We start from the raw sequence: 27,995 nt of genomic DNA, 5'->3' as shown, positions 1-27,995 counted from the left end.
AGATGTAAGTGTCTGATAGGTTTGGCTCACTCAGAGGAGTATTTGTACTTTAGAAGAAAAGCTTATTAACCGAAGTAAATCTCTGACCGGCGGAATATGTAAGAGATTTTTTTTAAATCGGGGAGACATTCCTTGTGCTCCTTGTTAGTTCTTGGCTCTCCACATACACCAACATTCTCTGCTTTACATTTATATATAAGGCTTTCACTTTGTACATTAAAAGAGAAGCTCGTTAACCTGAGTGAATCTCTGACCAGTGGAATTGTAGTTGCCATAGTAACCTAATTCCAGGTTCTATCATTATTACTTCCTGCTCCTAGGTCTATGGACAGAAGCTACTTAGATGCTTAACAGTATCTTCAAAATCATGCATTACTCCCCTTCACTCCCTCTCGATTCAAATTTAACCTGGCCAGACATCTATACCCCAAGCTTCTGTTTTAGTTCTCGATATCTAAAGCATCTAGCTCTAAGGCCTCAGTTATGTTACATGATACTAAGATGTCATATTTCATGACAAATATGGAAATGTTTTACATGACTGCACATGTATAACCTTTATCTGATGGTTGTTGTTTGCTCTTTGCAATGATATCATGAGCATGATGTCTTGACTTGCGTATGGTCTCAGGGAGGAGAGAGGGGAGGAGAAGGAAGAAGGGATAGAATTTGGAACTCAAAATTTAAAAAAAAACACCCAAATGTTTAAAAATTGTTTTAACATGTAATTGTGGGGGGAATAAAATATATATAAAGCTCAAAAAAAAAGAAAACATATTTTGATAGTATTATAATATGAAGACCTTGGTCTCACTTGAATCAAAGACCTTATCAGGTTACTTCAAATAAAAAAAATGACTCAGATTCAGGAAGTGATCTTGATTTCCATTGAATGGAAAGATTCAAATTTGTTTATGAGGACCAAACTATGAGTAGGAGTTTTGGTTTTTTTTTTATTAATCTCATTAAGAGAGTTTCCTTCTTGTTGTTCACCTTTGACCAGCTTGGAAGGGAAAGCTTTTGACAAAATATATCCTCCTCTTTTTATAGAGAAGATTACAAAGATTGAGAAATTCAAATTAGACTATGGAGTCATTCATTCATTCCATGCATATGGATTGAGAATAAGTTAGATGGCCACACTCAAAGAGTTCAATGGCAATTATGGCAGGATGTCTTCAGTGGAGGAACCAGGAATCTGTGGTTGGCTTTATGCTGTTTAACATTTTTGCCAAGCATTTGCTTTAAGTCACAAGTAGTAATGTTCATCAAATTTTCTTGGAAGGGTAGCTAACCCAGAGAATGACTGAATCTTGATTCGAAAGTGTCTTTATAAGCTAAAGCAGAGGTCAGGAAACCATGGCCCAGGGGCCAAATTCAGTTTGCTATCTGTTTTCCACCAAAGAACTAAGAACTGTTTTTAGATTTTTAAAACCAATAAAACTTTATTTAAAATGTCAAAACCATTCTTAGCTCCCCAGCAATACAAAAACAAGCAGGGCCAGATTTGGCACACTGACCAGAGCTTGCCACCCCCTGGGCTTGAGTAACATAGACTGTATATAATAAGATTAAATTCAGTAGTGATAAATTGGCACTTGGGTACAAAAAATCAATTTCACAAGTATGAGATGAGAAGGATATGGTTAGACTAGCAGTTTTTCTGAAAAAATATCTGGGAATTTTAGTGGAATTCAAGCTCAATTTGCATCGGCAATATGACATAGCAGCCAATAAGTTTATATATATGCAATGATCAACTATGAGACTTAGCTCTTCTCAGTGACACAACGATACAAGACAATTCCAAAAGACCCATAATGGAAAATGCTATCCACCTGCAGAGAAAGGTCTGAGGGAATGTGAATGCAGATCAAAGCAGACTATTTTCACTTCCTTTGCTTCTCTTCATGGTTTTTTTTCCTTTCGTTTTATTTCTTCTTTCATGACATGACTAATGTGGAAATATGTTTAGCATGATTGCATATGTATAACCTGTATCAGATTGCTTGCCATCTTGGGGAGGGAGGAGGAGAGGAAAGGAGGGAAAAAATTTGGAATCCAAAATCTTATAAAAAATGAATGTTGAAAATTATCTTTACATGTAATTGGAAAAAAATAAAATAATATTCACATAAAAAAAACTTAACATAAGCTTGAGCTGCATTAAAAGGGGCATAGCTTCCAGGAATAAGAGGGTGAGCATCCTACCGTATTCTGCCATATCTGATATGTTGTGTTCAGTTACGAATGCAATGGTTTAAGACCATTGATCAACCAGAGGGTGTCCAGAGAAAGGCATCCAAGATGGTGAAGAGTCTTGTGTCGCTGTCATACGAGAATCAGTTGAAGGAATTGTGTATTTTTTAACCTGGAAACTTAGGTAGGACATGACATTTGTCTTCGAGTATGTGAAGACTATCTTGGGAAGGAGGGCTTAGACTTGTTTTATTTGTCCTCAGAGGGCACAACCAATACCAATGGGTAGATGTTTTTGTTGTTGTTCAGTCATTCCAGTCATGTCTGACTCCTCATGACCCCATTTGGGGGCTTTTTTTGGCAAAGATACCAGAATGGTTTGCCATTTCTTTCTCCAGCTCATTTTACAAGATGAGGAAACAGGCAAACAGGGTTAAGAAACTGCCCAGGATCACACAAGTGGTAAATGTCTAAGGCCAGATATGAACTCATGAAGATGAGTCTTCCAGATTCCAAGTCTACTGCTCTATCCACTGTGCCACCTAGCTGCCCTTGGATATGTGTTACACAAAGACAAATTTAAATCTGCTGTAAGGAAAGCCTTCCTCAAAATTAGAGTGATCCAAATGTGGAATGGGCTGCCTCAAGAAGTTTCCTTTCTTACTTAACCCCAATTACCCTGCCTTCCCCCCTCAAAAAAAGACGTTTCCCTCCTTGTAAGTCTTCAATGACCACTTATTGGGTATGTTGTATTTGGGGTTCTTTCATGCATAGGTGGGACTAGATGACCACTATAGTCCCTTAAAACTCTCAATTTTGATGATTCAGTGAATCCTTAGTTAAGAGGTTCTTAACCTTTTCTGTGTCATGGACCCCTTCAGCAATATGAGGAAGCCTCTGGACCTCTTCTTAGAACATATAAAATAAAATACATAGGAAGCCAATTATACTGGAAGATGGTTATCTAGGTGTGTGTGTGTATGTGTGTGTGTATGTGTGTGTGTGTATGTGTGTACATATCTTAAAGTTCCTAAGCCCCAGATTAAGAATCCCTAGTATAGAAGAAGTATCTTAATAGTAGGAAGAAATTGGTTTCAAGTGCCACTTGGGCTGAGTTTTGAAATAAACCACGGATTCCAAGAACAAAAAACTATTTTGCTTCCATCTTCATATCTGCAGCACTTAACACAGTGCCTAGCACATCTTAAATAATTAATTAATGATTGCCAAATTGATTTAATTTATTATCCTTGAGGTAAGTACCATGGATATTATCGTCCCTGTGCTACAAATGAGGAAGAGAGAATGACTTGTCCAAAGTCAAATAGCCTTTAAGTAGCAGAAAACAGAAACCTGGGTTCTCTGATTCTTTCCCTATCAGTGCTCTGCCTTTAGGGCTCAGTAACTTGGCACTTCATTTTGAAAGGTTGAAAACACTTGGTTTTGAATAGAGTCCTATAAGAAATTCTATAATAACAGCACTACAGCCATACTGGAAGAAAGAAACCCAGCTGCAAAGAACAAGAGAGTGACTGCGATCATCAGTTTTGTTCAGATCCATCCACCAGACAACCAGAAATCCATGCTGACTGCCACAGTCAGATGGCATCAGCAGGACTCCTTGAATGAGTGATTCAGAGAGATTGGGAAGCAACTAGCAGCAAAGGAGAGGTGACCTCAACACCCATAGCCTGCAGGTTCTCCTGCCCTGGATCAGCAAGCCCTACAGAGGCTGCCTGGGATTTACAAGCAAGGGAACTTGGAGTTTAATTCTGATCTTTGTATCACTCTGAAGACCCCACTGAACCTAGAAGCATAGACTTGAATATCAGAGCTAGAAGGGTCCTTGGCAATCATCTAATCATAGTATGATGAAAGAATGCCAGATCTTTAGTGAAAGGGCAGAGGTTCAAATTCTAGCTCTGCTGTGTATTATTCCTATGACTGTGGACAAGTCACTTCCCTTCTCTGGCTATCAGTTTCTATATCTGTATAATGGGAGGGTTGGAACAGATGATCTCTAAGGTCATTTCTAACTCTAAATCTAAGATCTTTCCCCTCCTCTTTTGTATAGGTAGTGAAAGTGAGATCAAAGAGGAGAAATTATTTGCCTAAGCTCCAAGCACAAGATGATGGCAGAGCCCTCCTCCACCCACATCATGAACGAAGAAGGTATGAGAATTTGTCTGCTTTCCTCCCCTTGTTCTGGGATTCTGAGACGAAACAGAAATCTTTAACCCATTTTATGCATGTTCCCTGTGTTCACAGGCTAGCCGGTACCCTCAACTATTGGTCAGGGTTCTGGAGTAAGAAGGACCTGAGTTCAAATCTGACCTCAGACATTTGACGCACTTACTAGCTGTATGACTTTGGGCAAGTCACTTAACTCAATTACCCTGCCTTCCCCCCCCCCACAAAAAAACCTATTGGTCAGGGTTTCTCATTTAAGGAGGTAGATGCCACCCCATCTTCTGTCATACCTAGGTTTGGGATCCCAGTTTGGGTTGGAAACATTGATTTTGGTGATGCTGTGACATTGGGTTCTGACCCTGGCCTGTGGATCAACCCATTTTTGTGTTACTTTCTCCCTTGGACTAATAATTCTAGTTTCCTGTCTTGAAATTATTGTCCTGTGGTGAAAAGACCCTTAGACCAGGATTTAGGAGACCTGACTTCTAGTCCCATCTCTGTCACTAGCTGTGTGACTTTGGGCAAGACATTTCTCATTTCTGAGCCTCAGTTTTCTCCTCTGTACCATGAGAGAGTTTGATGAGTGTTCTCCAAGGTTTCTTCCAGTTCTGAGCATTCTGTAATTCCCTGTCATGGTTGTCAGGAAGAAGCTGTCAGGCAGTCAGCCAACAAGCCTTTATTAAATACCTACTATGTGCTAAGTGTCAAAAATACAAAGAAAGGCAAAATTCAGTTCCAGCCCTCAGGGAGCTCACAATCTAATAGGGGTGAGAACATGCAAACAACTATATAGTGACATATATGGTATTTGCCATATATTTACCACATTGTGTATATGGGAAACGGGAAAAAGTCAACAGAAATAATGCATTAGAATTAAGAGGGATTGGGAAAGGCTTCTTGTAGAAGGTGGGATTTTAACTGGGACGTGAAAGAAGCCTGGAAGTGAAGATGAGGAGGAAGAGCATTCCAGACAAGGAGGGAGGGATGGCCAATGAAAATGCTCAGAATTAGAAGCTGGAATGTCATGTTCAAGGTTGTTGTTGTTCTCACTTTGTTTTCCAAGAAGACCAATGACACCACGAGGGTGATGTCTTGACTTGTGCACAAATTGGATCTAAGTGAGGCAGAGTTGCACATAGTCATCAACCTCACTCTCTCTTCCAGAGTCATTGGAGTCCAGTGGCAGGACAAAAACCAAGACAACCAGCAATGGACCAAGATGCAGCGAGTGACCTTGGCACCCTTGGGGTCTGACCAAGCTCTAAGCACTCCACAGCACCTGCTTTGGCTGTTTTCAAGGTAGAGCTCGGAGGCCAGTGTCACTGGATCAATGAGTATGTGTTGGGGTGTAAGGTTCAAGAAGGCTGGAAATGTGGAGTGAGACAGATTGAGAAGGGTTTTGAACAACAGAGGATTTTCTATTTAGTTGTGAATGCCTTAGGGAGCCACTAGAATTTGTTGAGGAAAGTGATATGGTTGGGTCTGTGCTTTAGGAAAATCACTGTAGCACCAGACTGGAGCCTGGAGAGGAGAGAACCTTGTGTCAGGCAGAACTGCCAGCAGGCTTTTGTAATAATCCAGACATGAGGAGATAGGGGCCTTCGCCGTGGTAGTAGCAGTATCAGAGGAGAGGACATACTTGCCAAAATCTTCAAGGAGGGTGCAGTGGGTTCACTTGGACAAGTCAATTTCAGGTCTTTAAAAGGGGAATAATATATAGCACCTATGTCCCACAGAGTTGCCAGGATAAAAGGAGAAAACCTGTGTAAAGTGCCTCGCAAACCTTAAAATGCAATATAAATGCAAACTCTTATTATTATCAGGTCTTTCTTCTAAGGGGAAGCATGCTGCAGTGGAACCAGACTTGTATTTGGTGTCAGTAGAGACTTGGATTTGAATGCTGCCTCTGATACTTACTAGTTGTGTGACTATAGGCAAGTAACTTAAATTCTCCATGCCTCAATTTCTTTACCTACAAGATGAGGATGATAATACTGCATTCTCAACCTCACAGGGATGTTGTGAGGATCAACTATGAAGATATAGGGTGTCCCAAAAGTCATGGTGGGAGATGAGGCTGGCGAACAGCCAGTTGTCTAGCTGGAGCATTGAATGCAAGAAGAGGAAAATTAGGTAACACAGGGCTGGAAATGTAGGTTGGAGCTATATTGTGGGAGACGTTAGATGCCTGAGGAATTTGTACTTTATCCTAGAGTCCATAGAAAGCTGCTGAAGATTTTTGAGTAAGGGAGTACATTCTGTACATTCAGAAAATTTTCTCAGCTTTGTAAAGGATGGGCTGGAGAGGAGAAATTGGAGGCCTAGAGGCCAGTCAGGAGGCTATACAGCTGCCCAGACAAGAAGTAGCCCCCTACTGCCCCTGGATAAAACATAAACTCTTAAGCTACCTCACCTAAATCTCCCTACTACCTAGTTCCCACCTACCTCTCCCAATTCATATCCCATCCTCCTCCTTCACACATTTTACATTCCAGCCAGATTGAACCACAGGTCAGGTTTCCTGTGCTGCCTCTCCTTTCCTTTGCTCTTCCCCCTTCTTCTCCACCCTCACCATTATGTGCCAAAAACTGTTACCCAAACTTGATGTTTCATCTTTAGTTTCTATGCCTTCATGAGGGCTATACAACCCTGAAGCACCCAATATTCCAGGCCCATGCCTGGAATGCACTCTCTCCTCACTTCTTAGAAAGCCACAGTTCATGAGCTACCTCCTACTGAAAGACTTTCTTGATCAATCAGTAGTACATAGTAGATGCTTAATAAATGCTTATTCCCTGCATAACATAAACAATGTAACAGCCCCTGCCATCAAGGAGCTTCATATTTAATTGGGGGACAGGGAGGTGACACATGCACTTATCTGTGTACAGATAAGTAAATATAAATCATATAAGGAGGGAGAGTACTGGCAACAGGGGGGAGTCAGGGAAGACTTGGCAGCATGTGAATTGGACCATGAAGAAGGCTAAGGATTCTGGGAGGCAGAGATTAGGGACTTTTACTGATATGCCTTGTGTTTTCTCGATTTCATGTTATTTACTCTACTGCCATGGTTTTCTGAATCATACTGCAACTGCTTTCCATTTACATATAGACACATATGTATACATACATATGCATACACATACGTAGAAATATATATACATACATGCATGTATATATATACAACATACATATTATATATTATGTGTGTGTATATGCATATATATGTATATTTGTCCATGTCTGCCATGGGGGACACTATGTGAAAGGCAGAGAAGCAGGAAATTAAACACCTAGTTTGGGGATCAGCCATAGTCCAGTTTGATTGGAATTATGGTTGTGGTTTGTTGTGGTCATATCATCATCTCCCTCATGTCATGGTCCTCTTGGAGAATGAAGGGCAAACCACAACCCATGAATAGTCTGAGCTGCCTGAATGGGGACCCAGCTGACCAGTTTCATTTGGGCAACTCAGCTCATCCTCTCCTCTCCTCTCCTCTCCTCTCCTCTCCTCTCCTCTCCTCTCCTCTCCTCTCCTCTCTTCTCTTCTCCTCTCCTCTCCTCTCCTCTGCTCACCTCTCCTCTCCTCTCCTCTTCTTATCTTTTGAGTTAGGTGGGCGCTAGAGTGTGGAGGCCTTAAATGCCAAGCTCCAGAGCTGGCATTTTATCCTAGCAGATGCTTAAAAATACAGTGATGAGAGGATGCATGCATGGTCAAACTACCTCAGATATGAAGATCTAGTACCCAGGTTCATTTGGTCAAGATGTTCTTGTGTGTGCATCATTGTATCTCTGAATGTGTGAATGTGTTAGATTTTGTGTCTTGTAACTCCCAGGGGCACCCCCTGTTCCAGCAAACACCCTAGTCCTTGGTCCATACATAGAAGAAGCCAGTGGGATTTGTTGTTGTTTTTCAGTCATTTTCAGTTGTGTACAACTCTTTGTGACCCCACTTAGGGTTTTCTTAGCAAAGATACTGGAGTGGTTTGCCATTTCCTTCTCCAGCTCATTTTACAGATGAAGAAACTAAGGTAAACAGGGTTCAGTGACCTGCCCAGTTACTTGAAGGGCCCCAACTGTTACTCATGCTAGCCCTTACTCCTGGGCGCTATGGGATCCCAGGTGTCCTTAGATCTTCCCAGTGTGGGTGTCTGGATCAGAAGGAATTGGGTATACTTACTTGGGTTTGGTCTGCAACCAGAGGAGGCAGCTCCCCACCTGAGAGTGGCCCTGACAATCATACTGGAAGAGTATTGTCTGCTGCTATACAGTGTCCCCAAAACCATTCATAAAGGGTTCCTTGGAGTCTTGTTCCTCCATTTAGTGGGGAAATGTGGTGGGGGCTCCTCTTGCTCAGTTCTTCATCAGTTCAGAGACTACCAGATACCTTTCCCTTTTTTTACTCTGTTTTCCCTGCTTTCTTTCTTCACCTCCATTCTTTCTCTTTGTTCCCCTGTTTAAAAATGGGAGTTGTCCACCTCCTGAGTCCTTCTGAGTAGAACTCAGAAAAAAATTGGAAACTGGAAGCTGGCATTCTGTACCCCCTACATCCTTACTTTGAGCTTGTTGTTACCAAGAAGCATTACTCTTCCCAGGGAGTGTGACAGATGGTATTGTGGGATTGTGGGGGTTAACACCAGCTGCCCTAGTTCTACAAGTGCCCTGGCCCACAACAGTAAAGATGCAGCAAATCTTCAATCCCCTTGATGGCAGCAGAGGTAGGAGATTCATTAAAAGAAGCTATGAGCTAGGAAGAGCCACCTGCTCTATACTTCAAGAGAGAGCATAGATAACTTAACAGTGATCCTGAGATACATGTTTCCATCATGACTTTACCTCATGATTTGAGGTAGTCAGGAGATCCTGGGTCTTTCTTTTTTCTTATTTAATAGTTTATTTTTTCCCAATTACATGTAAAAAATGTAACTTTTTTTTCAAATTTTGAGTTCCAAATTCTATCCCTCCCTCCACTCTCCACCTCATTGAGCAGGCAAGCAATAGGAAATATGTTATACATGTGTAGTCATGCAAAACACATTTCCATGTAAGTCAGTCTTTGAAAGAAAACATAGACAACTCCCCCAAACAAAGAAAGTAAAGAAAAAGTATCTTTGATCTACATTCAGGCTCTACCAGTTCTTCCTCTGGAGATTCTTGGATCGTTGTATTGCTGAGAATAACTGTTACTCATAGTGGATCATCATACAATATTTCTATTACTGTGTACAATGTTCTCCTGATTCTACTCATTTCATTTTGCATCAGTTCAGGTAGGTTTTCCACGTTTTTTCTGAGAGTACCCAGCTCATCATTTCTTAAAGCACAATAGTATTCCATCACAATCACATACAAAAACTTATTCAGCCATTCCCTAGTTGATGGACATCCCCTCAGTTTCCAATTCTTTGCCACCACTGAAAGAGCTGCTATAAATATTTTTGTACACATAGGTCCTTTTACTTTTTGTTTTTTATCTCTTTGGGATACAGACCTAGTAGTGGTATTTACAACCTTATGGGCATGGTTCCAAATTGCTCTCCAGAATGTATAAAACTTCACCAATAGTATATGCATGTTTTAAGTTTCCTACATCCCCTCCAACATTTTTCATTTGCCTTTTCTATCATATTAGCCAATCTGACATGTGTGAGGTAGTAGCTCAGAGTTGTTTTAATTTGCGTTTCTCACATCAATAGTGATTTAGAACATTTTTTCATGTGACTATAGATAGCTTTACTTTGTCTGAAAACTACCTGTTCATATCTTTTGACCATTTATCAATTGAAGAATGGCTCTTATTTCTACAAATTTGACTCAGTTTTCTATATGTTTGAGAAATGAAGTCTCTATCAGAGAAATTCAATGTAAAATATTTTTTCACAGTAATGATTACCAACTATGTATTTCCCTCCATCCTATTTTCCTCCTGTTTATCCTACTCTTTCTCTGTCCATTCTCAAAAGTGTTTTGCTTCTGACTTTTACCTCCCCCAAACTACCCTCTCTTCTATCAGCTCTCCCCTTGCTTCTCTTATCCCCTTCTTTTCTTACTTTCCTGTATGGTAAGGTAAATTTCTACACCCAAATGAGTGTGCATATTATTCCCTCTTTGAATCCATTCCAATGAGAGTAAGGTTCATGTGCTTCCCTCCCTGCTTCCCCCATTTTCTCCTCCACTGTAAAATCTTTTTCAGGTCTCTTTTATGTCAGATAATTTATCCCATTCTACTTTTCCTTTTTCCCTACTCCCAGTGCATTCTTCTTTCTCATAATTTAATTTTTTTTAGATAATCATACCATCGCATTCAGTTCACACCTATGCTTTCTGTCTATGTATACTCCTTCTAACTGCACTAATAATAAGAAAGTTTTTAAGAGTTATATATATCATTTTCCCACATAGGAAGATAAACAGTTTAACCTTACCAAATCCCTTATGATTTCTCTTTCTTGTTTACCTTTTTATGCTTCTTTTGCATCTTATATTTGAAAGTCAAATTTTCTATTCCCCTCTGGTCTTTTTTCATCAGGAAAGCTTGAAAGTCCTCTATTTTATTAAATATCCATTTTTCCCCTGAAGGATTATACTCAGTTTTGCTGGGTAGGTGATTCTTGGTTGTAATCCTAACTCTTTTGCCCTCTGGAATATCATATTCCAAGCCCTCTGATCCTTTAATGTAGAAGTTGCTAAATCTTGTGGTATCCTGACTGTGGCTCCATGATATTTAAATTGGAGTTTTTTTGGCTGCTTGCAGTAATTTCTCCTTGATCTGGGAGGTCTGGAATTTGACTCTAAAATTCCTAGAAGTTTTCACTTGGAGATCTCTGTCAGGAGGTGGATTCTTTTCATTTCTATTTTACCTATTTCTATTTTACCCTCTGGTTCTTAAACATCAGGGAATTTTCCTTGATAATTTTTTGAAAAATGATATCTAGGCTCTTTTTTTGATCATGACTTTAAGGTAGTCCAATAATTATTAAATTATCTCTCCTAGATCTATTTTCCAGGTCAGTTGTTTTTCCAATGAAATATTCCATATTTTCTTCTATCTTTTCATTCTTTTGATTTTGTTTAATTGCTTCTTAATGTCTCATAAAGTCATTAGCTTCCATTTGCTCAATTCTAACTTTTAAGGAATTATTTTATTCAGTGAGCTTTTGTACCTCCTTTTCCATTTGGCCAATTCTACTTTTTAAGGAGTTCTTCTCTTCAGTGAATTTTTGTATATCTTTTTCCATTTGGCCAGTTCTGCTTTTCAAGGCATTCTTCTCTTCATTGAATTTTTGTGCCTCTTTTACCATTTACCCTATCCTATTTTTCAAGGTGTTATTTTCTTCAGTATTTTTTGTGCCTCCTTTATCAAACTGTTGACTCTTTTTTCATGATTTTCTTGCATCACTCTCATTTTTCTTCCCAATTTTTCCTCTACCTCTCTTACTTGATTTTTAAATTCCTTTTTGAGCCTGAGACCAATTCATAATTTTCTTTGAGGCTTGGAGGTAGGAATTTTGACTTTGTTATCTTCTTCTGAGTGTGTGTTTTGATCTCTTCCTTGTCACCTAGTAACTTTCTATGGTCAGAATTTTTTTCTGTTTGTTTGTTCCAGTCTATTTCTTGACTCTAGGCTAAAGTGAGGCTCTGCTTCCCAAGTGGAAGGGGCATTGTCTCAAGCTTCAGGTTTTCGTGCAGCTATTTTCAAAGGTAATTCTGGGGACCTGTAAGTTTTTGGCTCTTCCAAGGTGGTATGGTCTAGGGAGAGGTATGTTTACTACTCTCCTGTACTGTGCACTGTTTTGTGAGCAAACACAAGCACTTTTTTCAACCCTGGATGAGGGTCCCCACTCTCCTGTGGCCACAAGCTCTGCTGTGCTAGTGCTCCTTCTTGCACCGGGATTAAGACCCACTAATGCAACCCAGATCCAAGTATAAGCAATGCAACAGAACCCTGCCCCTGGTGCCAGCAAAAAGACCACTATAAATCTTCTGACCAATGTTGTCCAATCCCATCTGTGGGCTGAAAGGTCTGGAAACCTCCACTGCTGCCACTGATTCAGTCACCCCAAGGGCTGCTCCTGGTTTGCTGGAGCCTGGTCTGCACTGGTGTGGCATGAACTGGACTTCACTCCTCTCTCACCCTGGTGCACCTGGTACAACAGATCTTTCCTGCTGACATTCTAAGCTGTTTTGGGCTGGAAAATTGTTTCACTCCATCTTTTTGTGGGTTCTGATGCTCTAGAATTTGTTTAGAGTCATTATGTAAAGGTATTTGGAAGGGTTGGAGAGCTCAGGGGAGTCCCTGCCTTTACCCTGCCATCTTGGCTCTGCCCGCAATCCTAGGTCTTTCAACTGGTGCTGGCTGCCCTGTGGAAGATGTTCCCTGCAGCTACTATGATGCTTCTCAGAAGAAAAGGGGGCCAACAAAAGGAGGCTAAGCCCAAGACCTGGCTTGGATTTCTGGAAAGCATAGCCCCTGAGAGAGTTGTGGAAACGGTGCAGAAGCTATATACCTGTTTAGCAATCCCACCATCTCATGTTTTAATGTTTTAAGCATCAACTTTGCAAGAGAGGATAAGAGTGGTTATAATGTATTGTATTATGCTTTAAGTTTTGTTGATACATGCTTAAGAGTCATCTGTGTTTAAAACGCTTCCTTTGTATGGAGAAAATAAATGGCTGTCCTACAACTCACCTTTTAATGATTTTTCCTACAGCTCTGGGATAGAGGTGTAAAGAACATAACTTCTCTCTTTAGAGCCAAGAGTCCCTCATTAATAAACCTGGTCTGCATGAGCTGGGGGCCCTTTTAGTAGGAAAGATTGAGCATTCCAGCTCTCTTGAGCTCAGGAGGTCTGTTGTTAGGTGGTACAGTGGGTAGAGTGCTGGTCCTAAAGTTGGGAAGACTTGAGTTCAGAGATGATTTGTCCACATTACAGGTGAGAAAACTGAGGCCCAGAGAAGTTCAGAAATTCACCCAAGTTCACATAGGTGGCTAAGTGACAGAGACAGGATTTAAAGCAAGGCCTTCTAACTTCAAATCCAAATCCTTTGCCACAAAGAAAAGATTGGCCCTTTTCTAAGGTTTACTCTACCTTACTTGCTTTGAATGGTCAGTGAAGTAGCAAAGTATATAGAATGCCAGGCCCGGAGTCAGAAAGACATGAGTTCAAATCTAGCCTCAGATACTTACTGGCTGTGTGATCCTGCTAAGTGCCTTGGTTTCCTTACCTGTAAAATGAGCTGGAGAAGGAAATGGCAAACCACTCCAGTATCTTTGCCAAGAAAACTCCAGATGAAGCCACAAAGAATCTGAAACAACTGAGCAACAACTAGTTTTGAGAGAGAATTCCTGCCTAGTGAAGGTTTCTACAGGTGGCTGTGATTAGATCTCTTCTTTCCTTTCCTATAAAACTCAGAGATCCTATAGTCAATTCATTTTAATTAAACTAAATTTAAATTAATTTTTAAATTAAACTAAATTAAATTTTATTTTTTAATTACCCAGAATTTATTTTCTTTCCCTCCTCCATTTCAACTCCCCCTCCCAAAAAAGAAATAAAAACTAAGATCTTGTAACATATGCATGTTCAAGAAGAACAAATTTTCATATTGGCCATGTCCAAAAATGTGTGTCTCCTTGAGTCCATCGTCTCTTTGTCAGGAGGGGGATAGCATACTTCATCATAGGTTCTCCGGAATCATGGGTCATCATTGGCTTGATCAAAGTTTTTATCAAAGTTCTACAATTTTGAAAGACAAAGTTCTTAAGTCTTTCAAAGGTTGTTCAATTTAACAGTTATTATAGTATAAACTGTTCAGATCCTGCTCACTTCACTCATTTCATACAAGTCTTCCCAGATTTCTTTGAAGCCATCCCTTTCATCATTTCTTATGTTGCAATATGGCACAATCTCTTATGTTTACCCACTATGCTCTGTCCACCCATTCTCCCAGTGCACTCAAATTGAGGGGAAATGGGGAAGGCAGAAGCACCAGATGACTTTTTCACCTTTCTCGTGTGTTAATGGTTTCCCTCTATCTCTGCCATTGCTCTTCTAAAAGGAAGCGACAATTATGGATAGTTACCCACTCTTTTCTTACGTGCCATCTTTTCCCCCTATAACATTCCTTTTGCTTGTATCTGTTACAGCTCACTACCCACCAAAGCCTCACCTGACAAGTAAAAAGCAGAGATCGCAGCTGCTAGTGAGACACCCCCAGTCTGGTTTCTCTGGTGCAGCTCGGGAAGAGGCAACTTCCAGCAACCACATATAGTCTCACTTGGGCCAGAAGGACATGGAGCAAAGAATGTGAATGGCGTGATGCAAGTCCCATCGCCTGTTTTCTGTTAAGGTTGACTTCTTTCTGAAAAGGGCCCATCAAGTACAAGAAATTACACTATTTAGAGAGATACATTTAAATGTATCACAGAACTTCAGATTGGAAAGGAATTCACTCATCACTTAGCCCAAACCATGCTTGAAAAGAATCCCAACTGCAACACACCCAATGGTCAACCAAGGAAGGGTTTTAGTGCATTCATATGGTTTGGGTAAGAACCTGAACCACTTAAAGAGGGGACCTGAGCTGCCATCTTATTTCCCTCCTGGCTACAGGTCTTCATACCCTGATGCCAAGGGATGGTATTGTTTTGATCATTAGATTGTGACCTCCTTGGGGACAAGGACTATCTTTTGCCTTGCTTTGTATTCTCAGCACTTAACCCAGTGCCAGGAACATAGTAGGTGTTTAATACATATTGATTTTGCTTTCGCTTATATCCCCAGCCCTTAGAATAGAGCCTCTCACATAGTAGATTCTTAATAAATGTTTGTCAACCAACTAACAATATCTCAGTTGCCTGTGATATCTAGGCAGAACAGCTCTAGTTGAGGTAACTAAGGGGGCATAGTGGATATACTGCTAAGCTTAAAAGTCAGAAAGACCCAATATCAAATCCCAACTCAAATATTTATGAGCTGTGCGACCCTGGACAAGTCAGTTAACATGTCTAAACCTCAGTTTCCTCATCTGTAAAATGATAGTGTTGGATTCAATGGCCTCTAAGGTCCCTTTCCAGCTCTAAATCTGTGAGATCATCTTTTTCATTTGTTAAAAAAGAATTCATGATCAGCAAAGAGTTAATCCTCCTCAAATAGTTTTCATCATCCTAAAAATACTCTGTTACTCTTCTGCCCTATGACCTATAGTGGTCACATGGGATCAAATCTAAACTCCCCAATCTGGCATGTAAGTCCTACCCCCAGCCAACTATGGTCCTTACTTCTCCAGTCTCATTACTCTGACTTCTAGAACAGGTAAGCCTCCTTACCACTAGCTGGTGTTTCTTGTACAATATCCCCTTGACTAGAATTCCTTCCCCACATTTTTCTGCCAATTCATGTCTATGACTTCCCTCCAGACCTACCTCCTCCAAAAGATCTCCCCTGACTTATCCCCTGCCCATTTGGTCATTCCCTTATTTTGTTTCTCCCTGACACCTATGTAGACAATTGCAACTGCATCCTCTCATACTCCCTTATATGCTCTTTGTTCAATGTATGTTAGTCTCATCTCCTGAACTATATTGTCAGATGCCTCAGAGCTGAGATGATATATCCTAGACTTCTTTATATCCCCAACAGCACTAACCGTGGGGAGAACTCAGTAAGCACACAGCAAACAACTAGGAAAGGCTTTTTGTGATCATCAACCTAAAATATCCTAGTACAGGGGTGGGGAACTTGCAGCCTCAAGGCCACATGTGGCCCTCTAGGTCCTCAATTGTGGCCCTTTGACTGATTCAGCACTTGAGGACCAAGAGGGCCACATGGGTCCTTGAGACTGCAAGTCCACCATCCCTGTCCTAGAAGGAGTAGCAATCTCTCAGAATGGAAACTTCTAGAGGGCAGAGACTTTTTTGCGTTTCTTTGTATCCTCAGTGCTTAGCACAATGCCTGACACATAGTGAATGTTTAATAGATGCTTGTTCTATGACATAATAATAATAATAAACATTGATATGGCCTTTTAAGATTTACAAAATTTTTAACATGTATTAACTAATTTGAAACCCAAGAGGATTGCTATTCATGTGATTCTATCAGATTCCAAATCACAGGATCTCAGAACATCTGGACAGGACCTTAGACATCATCTAGTCCATGGTACACACCCAATCCATTTTACAGATGAGAAACTTGAAGTCAAGAGAGATTGAATGACTCGTCAAAAGTGCCACAGGTCTAATACCTAATCCAGGTTTCGATGACAGGTCCCATGACTCCTGAATTCATCTTCTTTTCCCAGGACTGTGACCTTATATTTCTATTATTTTTCCAGCAAAGGGACCACCCAGTACTCTGCAGAATTCCAGAAGCAATCTGGGATCTGGAAAATGAAACCAGTAACTAGGGAAGAGGGAAAGAAGACATTAGTGAGTGGGGCTCCCATAAGGGCTCCCATATAAGGAAGGAAGCTTTTAAGTGATAGTCAGCTCTTCCCTCCAAAGTATAAACAGCACATATGTCATAAGAATAAGCTGCCTGGAAAGCCAGGGAATGGAAAGCCAGGAACTGACTTAACCCCCACCCTCTTGGAGAAGATGAGAACTGCCTTCTGCCGAGATACACTTTCTCTGCTTTTATGTGATGCAGAGCTCCCACACACTGAAGTTGATTTAAGGCTGGTGCAAACACACCCACATTCTATCAGGAGCCACCTGGATTAGGGAAAGAAGCCTAGTCAGTTACAAATTTGGCAGTCTCTCCTACCTTCCCTGTAGTGACAATTCTTACCCCTACACTCTCCAATCACAAAACCTAAAAATGGCAGCCGGGAACCTTAGTGCTAAGAGCATAGTACATGGAGTCAGGAAGATCTGAGTTCCAATCCTACCTCAGACAATTATTAGCTATGTGACCTAAGGGGAGTCATTTCACGTCTTAGAACCTCGTCTATAAAATGAGAAGGTTGGAATTGATGACTTTTAAGGTCTCTTGCAACTCTAAACCTACAATCCTATAACTCTTAGAGCTAGAGGGAACTTTAGAGATTATCTGATGGCCCTCACATGCACATACACACATAATTGACACTTTATAGAGGAAACTGAAGAGCGAAGAAGGAGGGTGACTTTCCCAACACCACCCAGCTCATTAGTGACAGAGATGAGACCAGAACTTGGATTTCCTGAGTCTTGATGCAGCGTTTTTCCAACTGTACTGGAAGGCTTTCACCCTTCAGCCAATCCTGTGACCTCATTCAAAAACAATTTTCCTGGTTTTGTTAGATTCATGAGGTTTGCATGTTATGAACACATATGTGCATGTATATGGGTGTCATTGTGCTCATATGTGTCATAACAATCCACAAGAATGAGTGCATGAGTAAAAATGTACATGTCTCTACATATAACAGTAGGCTCATGTGTGTCATACTAAACTATGGCAGTGTACACATGAATGCATGTGCATGTGTCCATACATGTGTTGGCATGCTCATGTGTGTCCTATTGAGCTACAGGGGTATATACACTGGGATAAGGCTGAGGTCTATGCTGGATCCATCATTTTTCAATTGAATCAAGCAGCTTTTTAAGTTGTCTAAGGCAATGTCCATTCACACCAAAACATCTGTTCAATTCAAACAGATGTTCAGGCATATGGTGTTTTGTCTACATGAGGCCAAATATCCATTTTGAATGTAGTTTTAGCTGAATTGTTAATAACTGATTTCTCCATAAATCAGAAGTCCCTGGTCTTCAGATGAGTTGAGTTGTCAATCCAGCCCATTAAGAGAAGCTTGATGTGATCATTTGCAGGTAAACCAGTCTTCAATATTTTGGGTCATATGGACATTGCCATCTAAACTGGAAAAAACAAAATGGATGAAAAATGCAAATTGCCCAGATTATGACATATAGTTGGACAGGTAGCATGATAAATTTAATTCATCCATATGAATATACTAGATAGGTACTGCAAATAGACAATGAACTAGACCCAGAAGTGTGTAGGAGAGACAAACCAGTTTGGATCGAATTTAGGGAGCTGTGAAGTACTTTCTATGATACCATTATCTGCCACTGCAAAAGTCCATTTCTTTAATATCAGTATTCTCCTGGTGGAGCCCTCATAGCTACAAGTCATAGGATACCATTATTATGTAGGAATCAAAATTTCAAATAACCCAAAAGGCAATGGAAAGACAAGTAGTAGGTATAAGCAGACTGCAACATAGGACCAGTGGTAATTTATGTGGGAGACATGGCCTAAAAGACATCAAAAGGGACATGTATGACCAATAAAAGGAGGTAGACTGGTCTGGGTCAGCTATGTGGCACAGTGAGGAGAGCACTAGGTCTGGAGTCAGGACTAAGTTCAAATCTGGTGTCAGGCACTTACCAACTGTATGAGCCTGGGTGAGTTACTTAAAATCTGCTTGCCTCAGTTAACTCAATTGTAAAAGCTAATAATAGCACCTCCTGAGGATCAAATGAGATAATATTTGTAAAGTACCTAGCAAAGGGCCTGGCTCGTAATAGGTGCTATATAAATGCTGGATGTTACTGTTAACTTTTTTTAATAAGATATTTTTATTTTTAGTTTACAACACTCAGTTCTGCATGTTTTTGAGTTCCAGATTTTCTTCTCCTCCCTCCCCTGCCTCCTCCCCCCCGCAAGACGGCATGGAATCCGATATATCTTTGTTATTGTTATCATATGGCAAAAATGAGACAAAAGAAGAACAGCCCAGGTGCTAAATTGGTACTCCCTGAGATGATGAAAGAACCAGAGAAAGGCCTTCAATGCATTAAATGGATTTTCTAACAAGGAACAATTTACAGCCTTATGAGTCTCCTCACCTGTAAAATGAAGAAGTTAGATTAAATAATGTTTAAATTTCCTTCAGTCTCTAAGACCTAATTATCCCATGGTTTGTGGAAAGGTCCAGACAAAAATGACATTGAAAGAAAAGATATGAAGGAGTTGCAATCACAGCTAGTGTAGGGAATGCTTGCACCAGTGTAATCATAGACCTACCACCTTACTGCCCTACTGAAAATCCTTTCCTGGGGGGGGGGCGCAGGGTGGCATCCACTGCTTCCTATACATCCCAGATAAAACATACACAGAGGCAGATAGATGGTGCATTGGAGAGAATACTGGCCCTAGAGTCTGGAAGACCTGAGTTTAAGTCTGACCTTTGACACTTACTAGCTATGTGACCTTGGACATGTAACCTCTATCTGCCTCAGTTGCCTCATCTGAAAAATGAGGATAATAATAGTACCTACCTCCCAGGGTTGTTGTTTTTCCTCCTTCATTTTCAAAGAGGACCAAGGACATCATGGGGTGAATGTCTTGACTTGCTCATGAATTATATTTAAGCAGAGCTTCACAAAATCATCAGCCTCACTCTCTCTCCCAGAGTCATCAAAGTCCAGTGGCAAGACAAATGTCAAGATGGCTGGTGATGGCCTGGGATGCAGTGATGACCTTGGTTTCTTAGATGCCTGACTAAGCTCTAAGCGCTCCACAGCACCTGCTTCCGCTGCCTTCATGGTCATTGGAACAAATCCACCCATTCTGCCAGGGGAAGTGTTCACAGAATTGGGGTAGACATTGTCTAAGTCACCAATGGGTTTGAGGCCTTTCAGTTACCCTCAATCTGGTTTAGCCCATCTGCCAAGATGGTTTTCTGGGAATGTGGCCGATGCATGTGCTACAGCTTCTTGGAGCCACAGGTGAGAGTTGGGTGAAAGTGGACACCAAAGACGGATAAGCAGCCTTGTAAAGGGCTCAGCAAGCCCTCACACCAGAGTGGCTAGTCCTCCCAAAATACCCCATACACTCCATATACTCCCAAGGTTATTGTGAAGCTAAAAGGATACAATATTTGCAAGGCATTTTGCAGACCTTAAAGGCACTATATAAATGCTAATTCTTATGATTATACTTCTCTCAAGTCTAGAATGTGGGAGGATGCAGTAGAGTAGCAATGATTAATGGATATTGACTAAAAGCATGTGGGGGCCGGTTGATTAGTCACTATTTTCATGACTTTTTAAGGCTGTAGTTCACCTGTCGAATTGTTAGGATGCAAGGTAGATAGTAAGGAGAGTAAGAGTGAGTCTATAGCCTTTCCTCTCCTCTCAACCACCTGTCCATCCATGCAAATTATATGCAGACATATGCATACATACAATATACATATGTATATACATATACATACACGCACATGCAGAACTAGCATGATTTCCATAGTCAATGTCTTGCATTAGGGGAGAACAATTGCTAAATTTACTCATTGTATTTCAGTTAACAGTTCTATTTACAAAACTTACTGTCCAAATAACATCTGCTCTCACAACTTTTAGCACCATTTCTACCTCTTGTCAAAAATTGGCAAGTTGAGAATTTAGCTTGGGAAGGGACTTTTGAGGTTATCTGGTCCAACTCCGCCCCCCACCCCTGCTCTGCTTTAATAGATGAAGAAACAGATCCAGAGAGGTTAGGTGACCTGTCCAAGATAAAGCAAATAAAGTAACAGAATGGGTATTTAGATTTTTTTAAATCCTAAATCCAATGAACTTCCACTACACAACACTAATATGCTTCAACAAGGGTGAGGAAATCTAAGATGTAGAGACTACTTTCCTCCTTGCTGCCCACCCCCAGGGCATGTTAGCCACCCCAAAAAAAGCGTTTTGACACACTAGCTAGGAAATAGTGCATTTATTTCTATTCTATGAATAGATAAACTAGCATTTATTTAGCACCTACTATGTGCCAGGCACTGTGCTAAGTGCAAGGGATACAAAAAGAGGCAAAAGACAGTCCCTTCACTTATGGAGCCTACAATCTAATAGGGGTTGGGGGGGACATAATATGCAAAACAAAAGCAAAAGTTCCAGCCCTTAAGGAATTTATCATTGGAGGAAGAGGAAGTAGGGAAACAATACATAAAAATATAGGTTTATGCAAAATAGATACAAGGTGATGGGAGGGCAGTGGTGGCTGGGGGATCAAGAATGGTCTTATGTAGAAAGTGACACTTGAGCTGAGCTTTGAAAGATACTAGGGATTTTGAGAAGGGAGCACTTTCTAGGCATAAGGGACAATTAGTGCAAAGGCATGGTGGTGGGAAATAAAATACCGTATTTTGAGGAACAGCAAGAAGGCTACTTTGGCCATACTACAGTGTAGAGGGGAATAATGTACAATAAGACCAGAAAAGTAGGTTGTAAAGGACTTAAAATGTTTATATTTGATCTTAGAGGTAATAGGGAAACTGGAAATTATTGAGCAGAGGAGTGATATGGTCACAAGTGAGCTTTAGGAAAATCTGGCAACTGTGTGTAGAATGGACTGGAAGTGGATAGACAAGATAAAGAAATCAATTAGGAGTCTACTGCAATAGCCCACTTGAGAGGTGTGAGGACCTAACTAAGGTGGTTACTGTGGGAATAGAGAAAGGGGGACTGATGAAAGAAATAGTGTGGAAGTAGAAATGACAAGATTTGACAACTCAGTGGAAATGTAGGGTAAGAGAAAAAGACATCAAAGGTGATACCGAGATTGCAAACCTGTGTGACTGGAAGGATAGCAGTGCCCTTGACAGAAATAGGAAGAGAAGTAAGTCTAAAGAAAGATGAATCTTGTTTTGTATGATTTGAGTTTGAGATGTCTAAGGACACTGAGTTTGAAATATCTAGTAGGTACGTTGATGTGGGATTGGAACTCAGTAGAGAGACTGGGGCTAACAATATAGATATGCAAGCCATCAGTATAAAGATGTGAATCAAATCCCTGGTAGTTGATGAAGTTATAAAAAGAAAGAAGAGAAGGGGTCCAAAACAGAGCTTTGAGGTACACCAAAGTTAGGGGTTGAGATATGGATGACAAACAAGCAAAAGAAACTAAAATTGAGTGTTAGACAGGAGGAGAACCAAGAAAGAACAGTAATGAAGCCCAGAGGGAAAAAAGTATCCAGGAAAAGAGGAGGCAATCAACAGCATCCTATACTACAGAAAGGCCAAGAAGGATGTGGATTAAGTAAAAGCAATCAGATCTGGAAATTAAGAGATCATTGGTGACTTTGTAAAGGGAAATTTAAGTTGAGTGATGAGTGATGAGAAATCCTAGCTGTAGAGGGTTTAGAAAGCAGTGAGAAGAAAATAAGTGGAAGTAATGAGTACAAACAGCCATTTCAAGGAATTTGGCCAAGAAAAGGGAAAGGAGGAAAAATATAGAATGATAGCTTGTAGGAGTAGTAAATTCTAGTGACAGTTTTTAAGGATAGAGAGGCAGATGTGTTTTTAGGAAGCAGGGAAAGTAAGAAAGAGTGAAAATTGGAAAGGAAAGGGGTAATGAAGGCAATCTGCTCAAGAAGATAGGAAGGGATGGGGTCAAGGTTACATGTAGAGGTGTTGGGTTTGTCAAGGAGGACAACTTCATCAAATATTGGAGTAAAGGAGAGAATAGGTACTGATGTCAAGGGTTGTGAGATGAAGAGGAGAAAAGAGAGCGCTCATGACTATTTTCTCGGCAAAAGGAGCCAAAATATTTAGCAGTGAGAACTGCAAGGGACCTTAGAGATCATCTATTCCAACCTCGTTTTACAGATGAGGAAATTGAGACCCAGAGGGTTGTAATTTACCCAGGATCACACAGAGATTCAAAACCCAGTCCTCCAGTGAATTTTCCAGTTTTTCATTCCAATTTCTCTAATGTCACAGGGTTCCCTCCTTATTGGAGACAGTTATTTTGCATATACCTGCCACCATTCACCAAGGAGTCCGGGGGGAATCTAGTACAATTCCATCTCCACTTTGGCGAAACAAATCCCCCCTACAGATGGATAACCCTCCTATACAAAGCACAGCTGGACACTAGTACCGACGTGGGCACTAGTACCGATATCCTGGAAGCATCTTCGTTTTCATTTTTCCTTCTAAAATCCAGTCAGAACCTTGTGGCAGTGCACACCTGGAATCTTTCCCGCTGGAGGAGGCCGAGGCTGGCAGACTGCTTGAGCTGCAGTAAGGCTAAAGCAGATCGAACGTGGCCACCAAACACGGCACCAATGTTGAGGAGGGGCAGTGGGGTGAGAGAGCAGGCTGCCTAAGGAGGGGGCAAAGTGGTTCAGGTCTGAAATGGAGCCGATCCAATATTCCCTGCCAATCAGCAGTGGGATTACCATGAGTGGCCCCCTGCACTTCCAGCTTGGGCGAGATAGGGAGACCCAGTTTCAATCAATCAATTGATAGGCAAAAAGATAAATAAATCTTGGTATGGACCTCTGGGGAGGAAATTCTTCACCAACCCTACTTGGCAGATATCTGGCCAAGCCCGGGAGGAGAAAACTACAGCTGCTCTAAACCCCCTAGCGCATTCCACCAGTGTGACCTTCCTTCACGGAGACAAGATGTTCTGGGAAGAACCAGAAATCGAATTCGGCTCCCTCTCTCCCCTGTAGAAAAAAAAATTGCAGGAACGTTTCTCCATTAAAAACCTGCTCAAGTCTAGGACCATACAATTCAAAGTGCAAAATCACAACCACCACTTGAAAAGTGAAATTGTCAACTCCTCAACCTTTTGGTCCACTCAGAGCTAATCAACCGGTTTGGAAGATTTCTTTCCCTCATTTGACGGATTCCCCGCCCCCAGAACCGATTAATCCAACCAGATGTTCCATCAGATCGCTCCAGACTAGGGAAACCGTTCATTTTTTCATCTCCCCTTCCTCACCCTCCTGCGCACAGCCGGTCCAGCGCAGCTCATTCAGGTCCCTGCGCCCGCAAGTGCCTCCTTCCCATCCCCCGATGGCTCTCCGAGTCATCTCTGGTAGCAATTTTCCACATGGACCAACCCCAAATTACCCGAGAGAGAGAGAAAGAGAGAGAGAGAGAGAGAGAGAGAGAGAGAGAGAGAGAGAGAGAGAGAGAGAGAGAGAGAGAGAGATAGCTGACACGGATGCACAGAAGGAAGCTAACTTGAGAGCCCCGACGGTGGGGAGGGTTTTATTACACGATTTCTTTGCAAATGGAAAAATCAATTGCGAGCCCAGATACCTTTGCAACCCCCACCCAAATTACCACCCTATCTCCCCTCACCAAACAAAACGAACACCCCTACCTCCAAGGAAGCAAGACAATTGCTGAGTACCTCTTCTCACATTCCCACCCACACCCGACCTTCTTTCCCCTGGTTTTCTTTTTCTTTTAAAATAACAGTTGTTACAAACGATCCCCCAAGCCACTAAGGCAGATAGGACTTTACAAGGCAACATTCCCAAAGGATCGCTTTGCACGGAACAAGTCACTTAGCACCCACAGCAGGGAGTGAGCGCACCCGGGCTCTGGGTTTGCCCAAACGACAACCTGGAGGATGCGCTCTTTCGGCACTGCAGGGGTCTCGGGTCCCCTCAACTAAGACGCTACCACCGCCCAGTTGCTGATGCTCCTCCAACCCCCAAAGAGCAATCTTTCCGGACTTCATAGATGCCCGAGCCAGCCCCATGGGGCCCTCAGGCGGGGAGGGAAGAGGTCGCGCCAGGGTCCCCGGGACGCTTTCAGTAAAGCCCCATGATGGCCGCGCCCACATCCTTGGAGGGTCGCCTCTCCTGCACTAGAAAGTTGATCATGCTTTCTGACTTGATGAGCAGGTTGCAGCCCAGGAAGAAGATGCCGAAGAACACGGTGAGGGAGAGCACGCAAAGGACTGCGATCTGCGCCACTCGCGATACCCACAGGCTCCGCTCATCAGGGTCTAGACCCGCTGGGATCCCGTCACTCGCCACCAGCGGAGGGGTTCCGGGACAGCAGCCCAGCCACGTGTCCAGCCCTTGGCTCTGGTTGCCGTAGGCGCCGCCTACACCTCCGCTGCCTCCCTGTTCCAGGGCGCTCTGATTCAAGAAGGTCCAGTTCATCTGGCTCCCTAGTGCGCCCGGCCAACCGACCGACCCACCTGGGACTCTGCGGCACGCAGTCCCTGCCTCCTGCGACTGTCTCTTCGATGTCCCCTCTCCCATCGGCCGCCCCACGGGGCCCAGGTCCGGGCTCTGTAGGGACCCGCTGCGCCGCCGAGAGCTCGGAGAGACTTGAAGGCTGTCAGGGGTGGGGGCGGGGAGGCTGATCGGGATACTGAGGCGGAGAGCAACTCTGGGGGTGGGTGAAGAGAAAAGAAATGGGAGGAGAACTGGCTCACATTTATTTCCTTCTCCTACCCAGGACGGAGCCGCGGGGGCGGCCCCAGAGGATGAGAGCAACAGGCTGGAACGTTCCGTGCCTCCCGCTGCGGGGACGAGCTGGAATTGGAGCCTGAGAAATAGTCACCCAGACTGCAGCTCCCCTCCCTGCCCCTCTCCTCACAGAGCCGTCGTCCACCTCCCTACCGCCACCCAACACACACACACACACACACACACACACACACACACACACACACGCTAACGCACTCAACCTAGCAACAGCTATTCACCTCCCCCCGCTGGCAGCCAGCTGGGTCTCTAGGGTACGTCGGCTTGGCATCTGAGAATCATAAGAACAGTCTTAGAATTGGGAAGGACTTGGCAAGATCATCTGGTTCTGCCCTCTGACTTGAGGCAGGAGAAAGTCTGGAGCATCCTACACATACACGGTAATCTTCCTGGAAGATCTTTAGGGCCTCAGCTTCTCTCTATCCTAGTCTGTTCTAGAGCTTGATCCATCCTTAACAGTTGAGAAGGTCTTACTTAAATCTAACCAAAATCTCTCCTCCCCTAATGTCTAGTTCATCTTCAGTCCTTTGCTGACAGAGAAGCTGCTTCATGTTTACCTTTATTCAAACATTCGTGGATCTGAATAAAAATGTATTCCAGGCTAAAACATCTGAATTCTTTCTGACCAAATCCAATGAATCCTTCTGCTTAGAAGTATACCCATATTTTCTCATCCTTAAGACCCTTCACTTAACCCCTATGATACCCTCAAGCTATCATCTTATATCTTTCCTCCTTTTATTAACTGGACTCCTAATAAAAGCTGTCTACATTTCTTGCCTCCAGTTTCTCACCACCCCATCCATTTCTCAACCTATTGGTAATCTGTCTTGCTTCTAGTCACTCAACTGAAACGAATGCCTATCAATTATCTCTTAATTGTCACATCTCATGGCTTTTTTTCAGTCTTCGTTCTTCTTGATCTTTCTTCTATATTGACACCATTGACCACCCTCTCCTCTCTGGTACTCTCTACACTCTGGCTTTCCATGACATTGCTCTATCCTGAATCTCCTCCTTACAGATCTGGCCACTCCTGTGAATCAACACTCATGTCCCACCCTCCTGGGGAGACTGTACTGCTCCTTAGCCCTCTTCTCTCTACTCTCTGTTCTATGTATCACCTTTCTTTATTGAATAACAATAAGTAATCTATGCAGTCCTAGAACATAGTTGCTTAATATTCCACAGTTCTCAGCAAGGCTGGACACGAGTAATTAATTCATGATAGAGCAAAATGGATTGTTCTTCCAAACCTCAGATTGCTCTATCAGAATTAATGATGCAAACTGATGATGTGAACTAATGATGTGAATTAATAATGCACATCAACCTTGTACATCAACCTCTACTCCCAAAGTGTTCTGTCATTAATGAAGCATCTGGGTGGTTTTTCCAGGGATTGTTTGATGCTGCTGCTCTGTCGCCCGTACAAAGAAAGAACTCATAGGAGCATTCCTTGTAGTCTCTTGCAGGCTACCTCTATGTATACTCTGGAAATCTGTCTCTTCTTAAACAACAATAAACTTTATTCAGTTATTTCAGACTTGAATTGGTCAAGAGTTTCCTCCGTGGGGGTTAGGGATTGCTTCCCCCCCCCTCTCTCTCTTCCCTGCCCCCCAAGCTCCCATGGGCTAAAATATCATCTATGCAGATGGCTACCAGATCTGTGGGCACCTAGGTGGCACAGTAGATAATAGAGTGCTGGGCCTGGAGTCAGTAAGACATCTTCCTGAGTTCAAATCTAGCCTCAGACATTTACTAGCTGTGTGACCAAGTCACTTAACCCTGTTTGCCTCAGTTTCCTCATCTGTAAAATGAGTTGAAAAAGGAAATGGCAAACCACTCCAATTTCTCCACCAAGAAAATCCCAAATGGGGTCACAAAGAGTTGGGCATAATTGAAGTGACTGAACAACAAAAGTATTTAATAAATGCATTTTTATTTATTCATTCATTCACTTAAATGGCTTTAGGAATGTTACTGGACACCCCTAACTTTGGAAATGCCAGAAGTCTGGTGTAGGCAGCAGTGGAAGTGGAAGGAGAGGGGAGACAGTGAAGGGGAGATGAGAAAAGAGGAATGGAGGGGAGAGAAGGAGGGAGGAGAGAAGGGAAGGGGAATGAAGGGGAGAGAAAAGAAATGAAAGGAAGGAGAGAGGGAGAGAAGGGGAATGAAGGGGAGGAAAGGGGAAGATAAGGGAGGGGAGGAGAAAGGAGAAGGAGGGAAGGGGAAGAAGAGGAGAGAAGAGGGGAAGGAAGGGGAGGGAATTAATGAAACATTTTAAAAATACAAAAAGAAGAGCAAAAGGAAATCCAGAATGGGGCACAGACAAGCTG

The 27,995-nt window shown here is 42.2% G+C and overlaps 1 protein-coding gene across 1 annotated transcript; it reads right to left on the bottom strand.

Annotated features, from left to right (window-relative positions):
• Positions 1 to 24,969: 24,969 nt before the first annotated feature.
• Positions 24,970 to 25,326, bottom strand: RPRML (reprimo like). Its single transcript, XM_036753571.1, has one exon. It carries the CDS (start codon positions 25,324 to 25,326, stop codon positions 24,970 to 24,972), a length of 357 nt encoding a protein of 118 aa, XP_036609466.1.
• Positions 25,327 to 27,995: the final 2,669 nt, after the last annotated feature.

This window comes from Trichosurus vulpecula, chromosome 4 (genome assembly GCF_011100635.1).
Source record: "Trichosurus vulpecula isolate mTriVul1 chromosome 4, mTriVul1.pri, whole genome shotgun sequence".
Lineage (NCBI taxonomy): Eukaryota > Metazoa > Chordata > Mammalia > Diprotodontia > Phalangeridae > Trichosurus > Trichosurus vulpecula.
Note: the sequence above shows the minus strand (reverse complement) of the source record. Positions and strands in the feature narration are given on the sequence as shown.

Excerpts from the sequence above, each read along its gene's own strand:
- RPRML (XM_036753571.1), bottom strand. The coding sequence starts at position 25,326 with ATGAACTGGACCTTCTTGAATCAGAGCGCCCTGGAACAGGGAGGCAGC.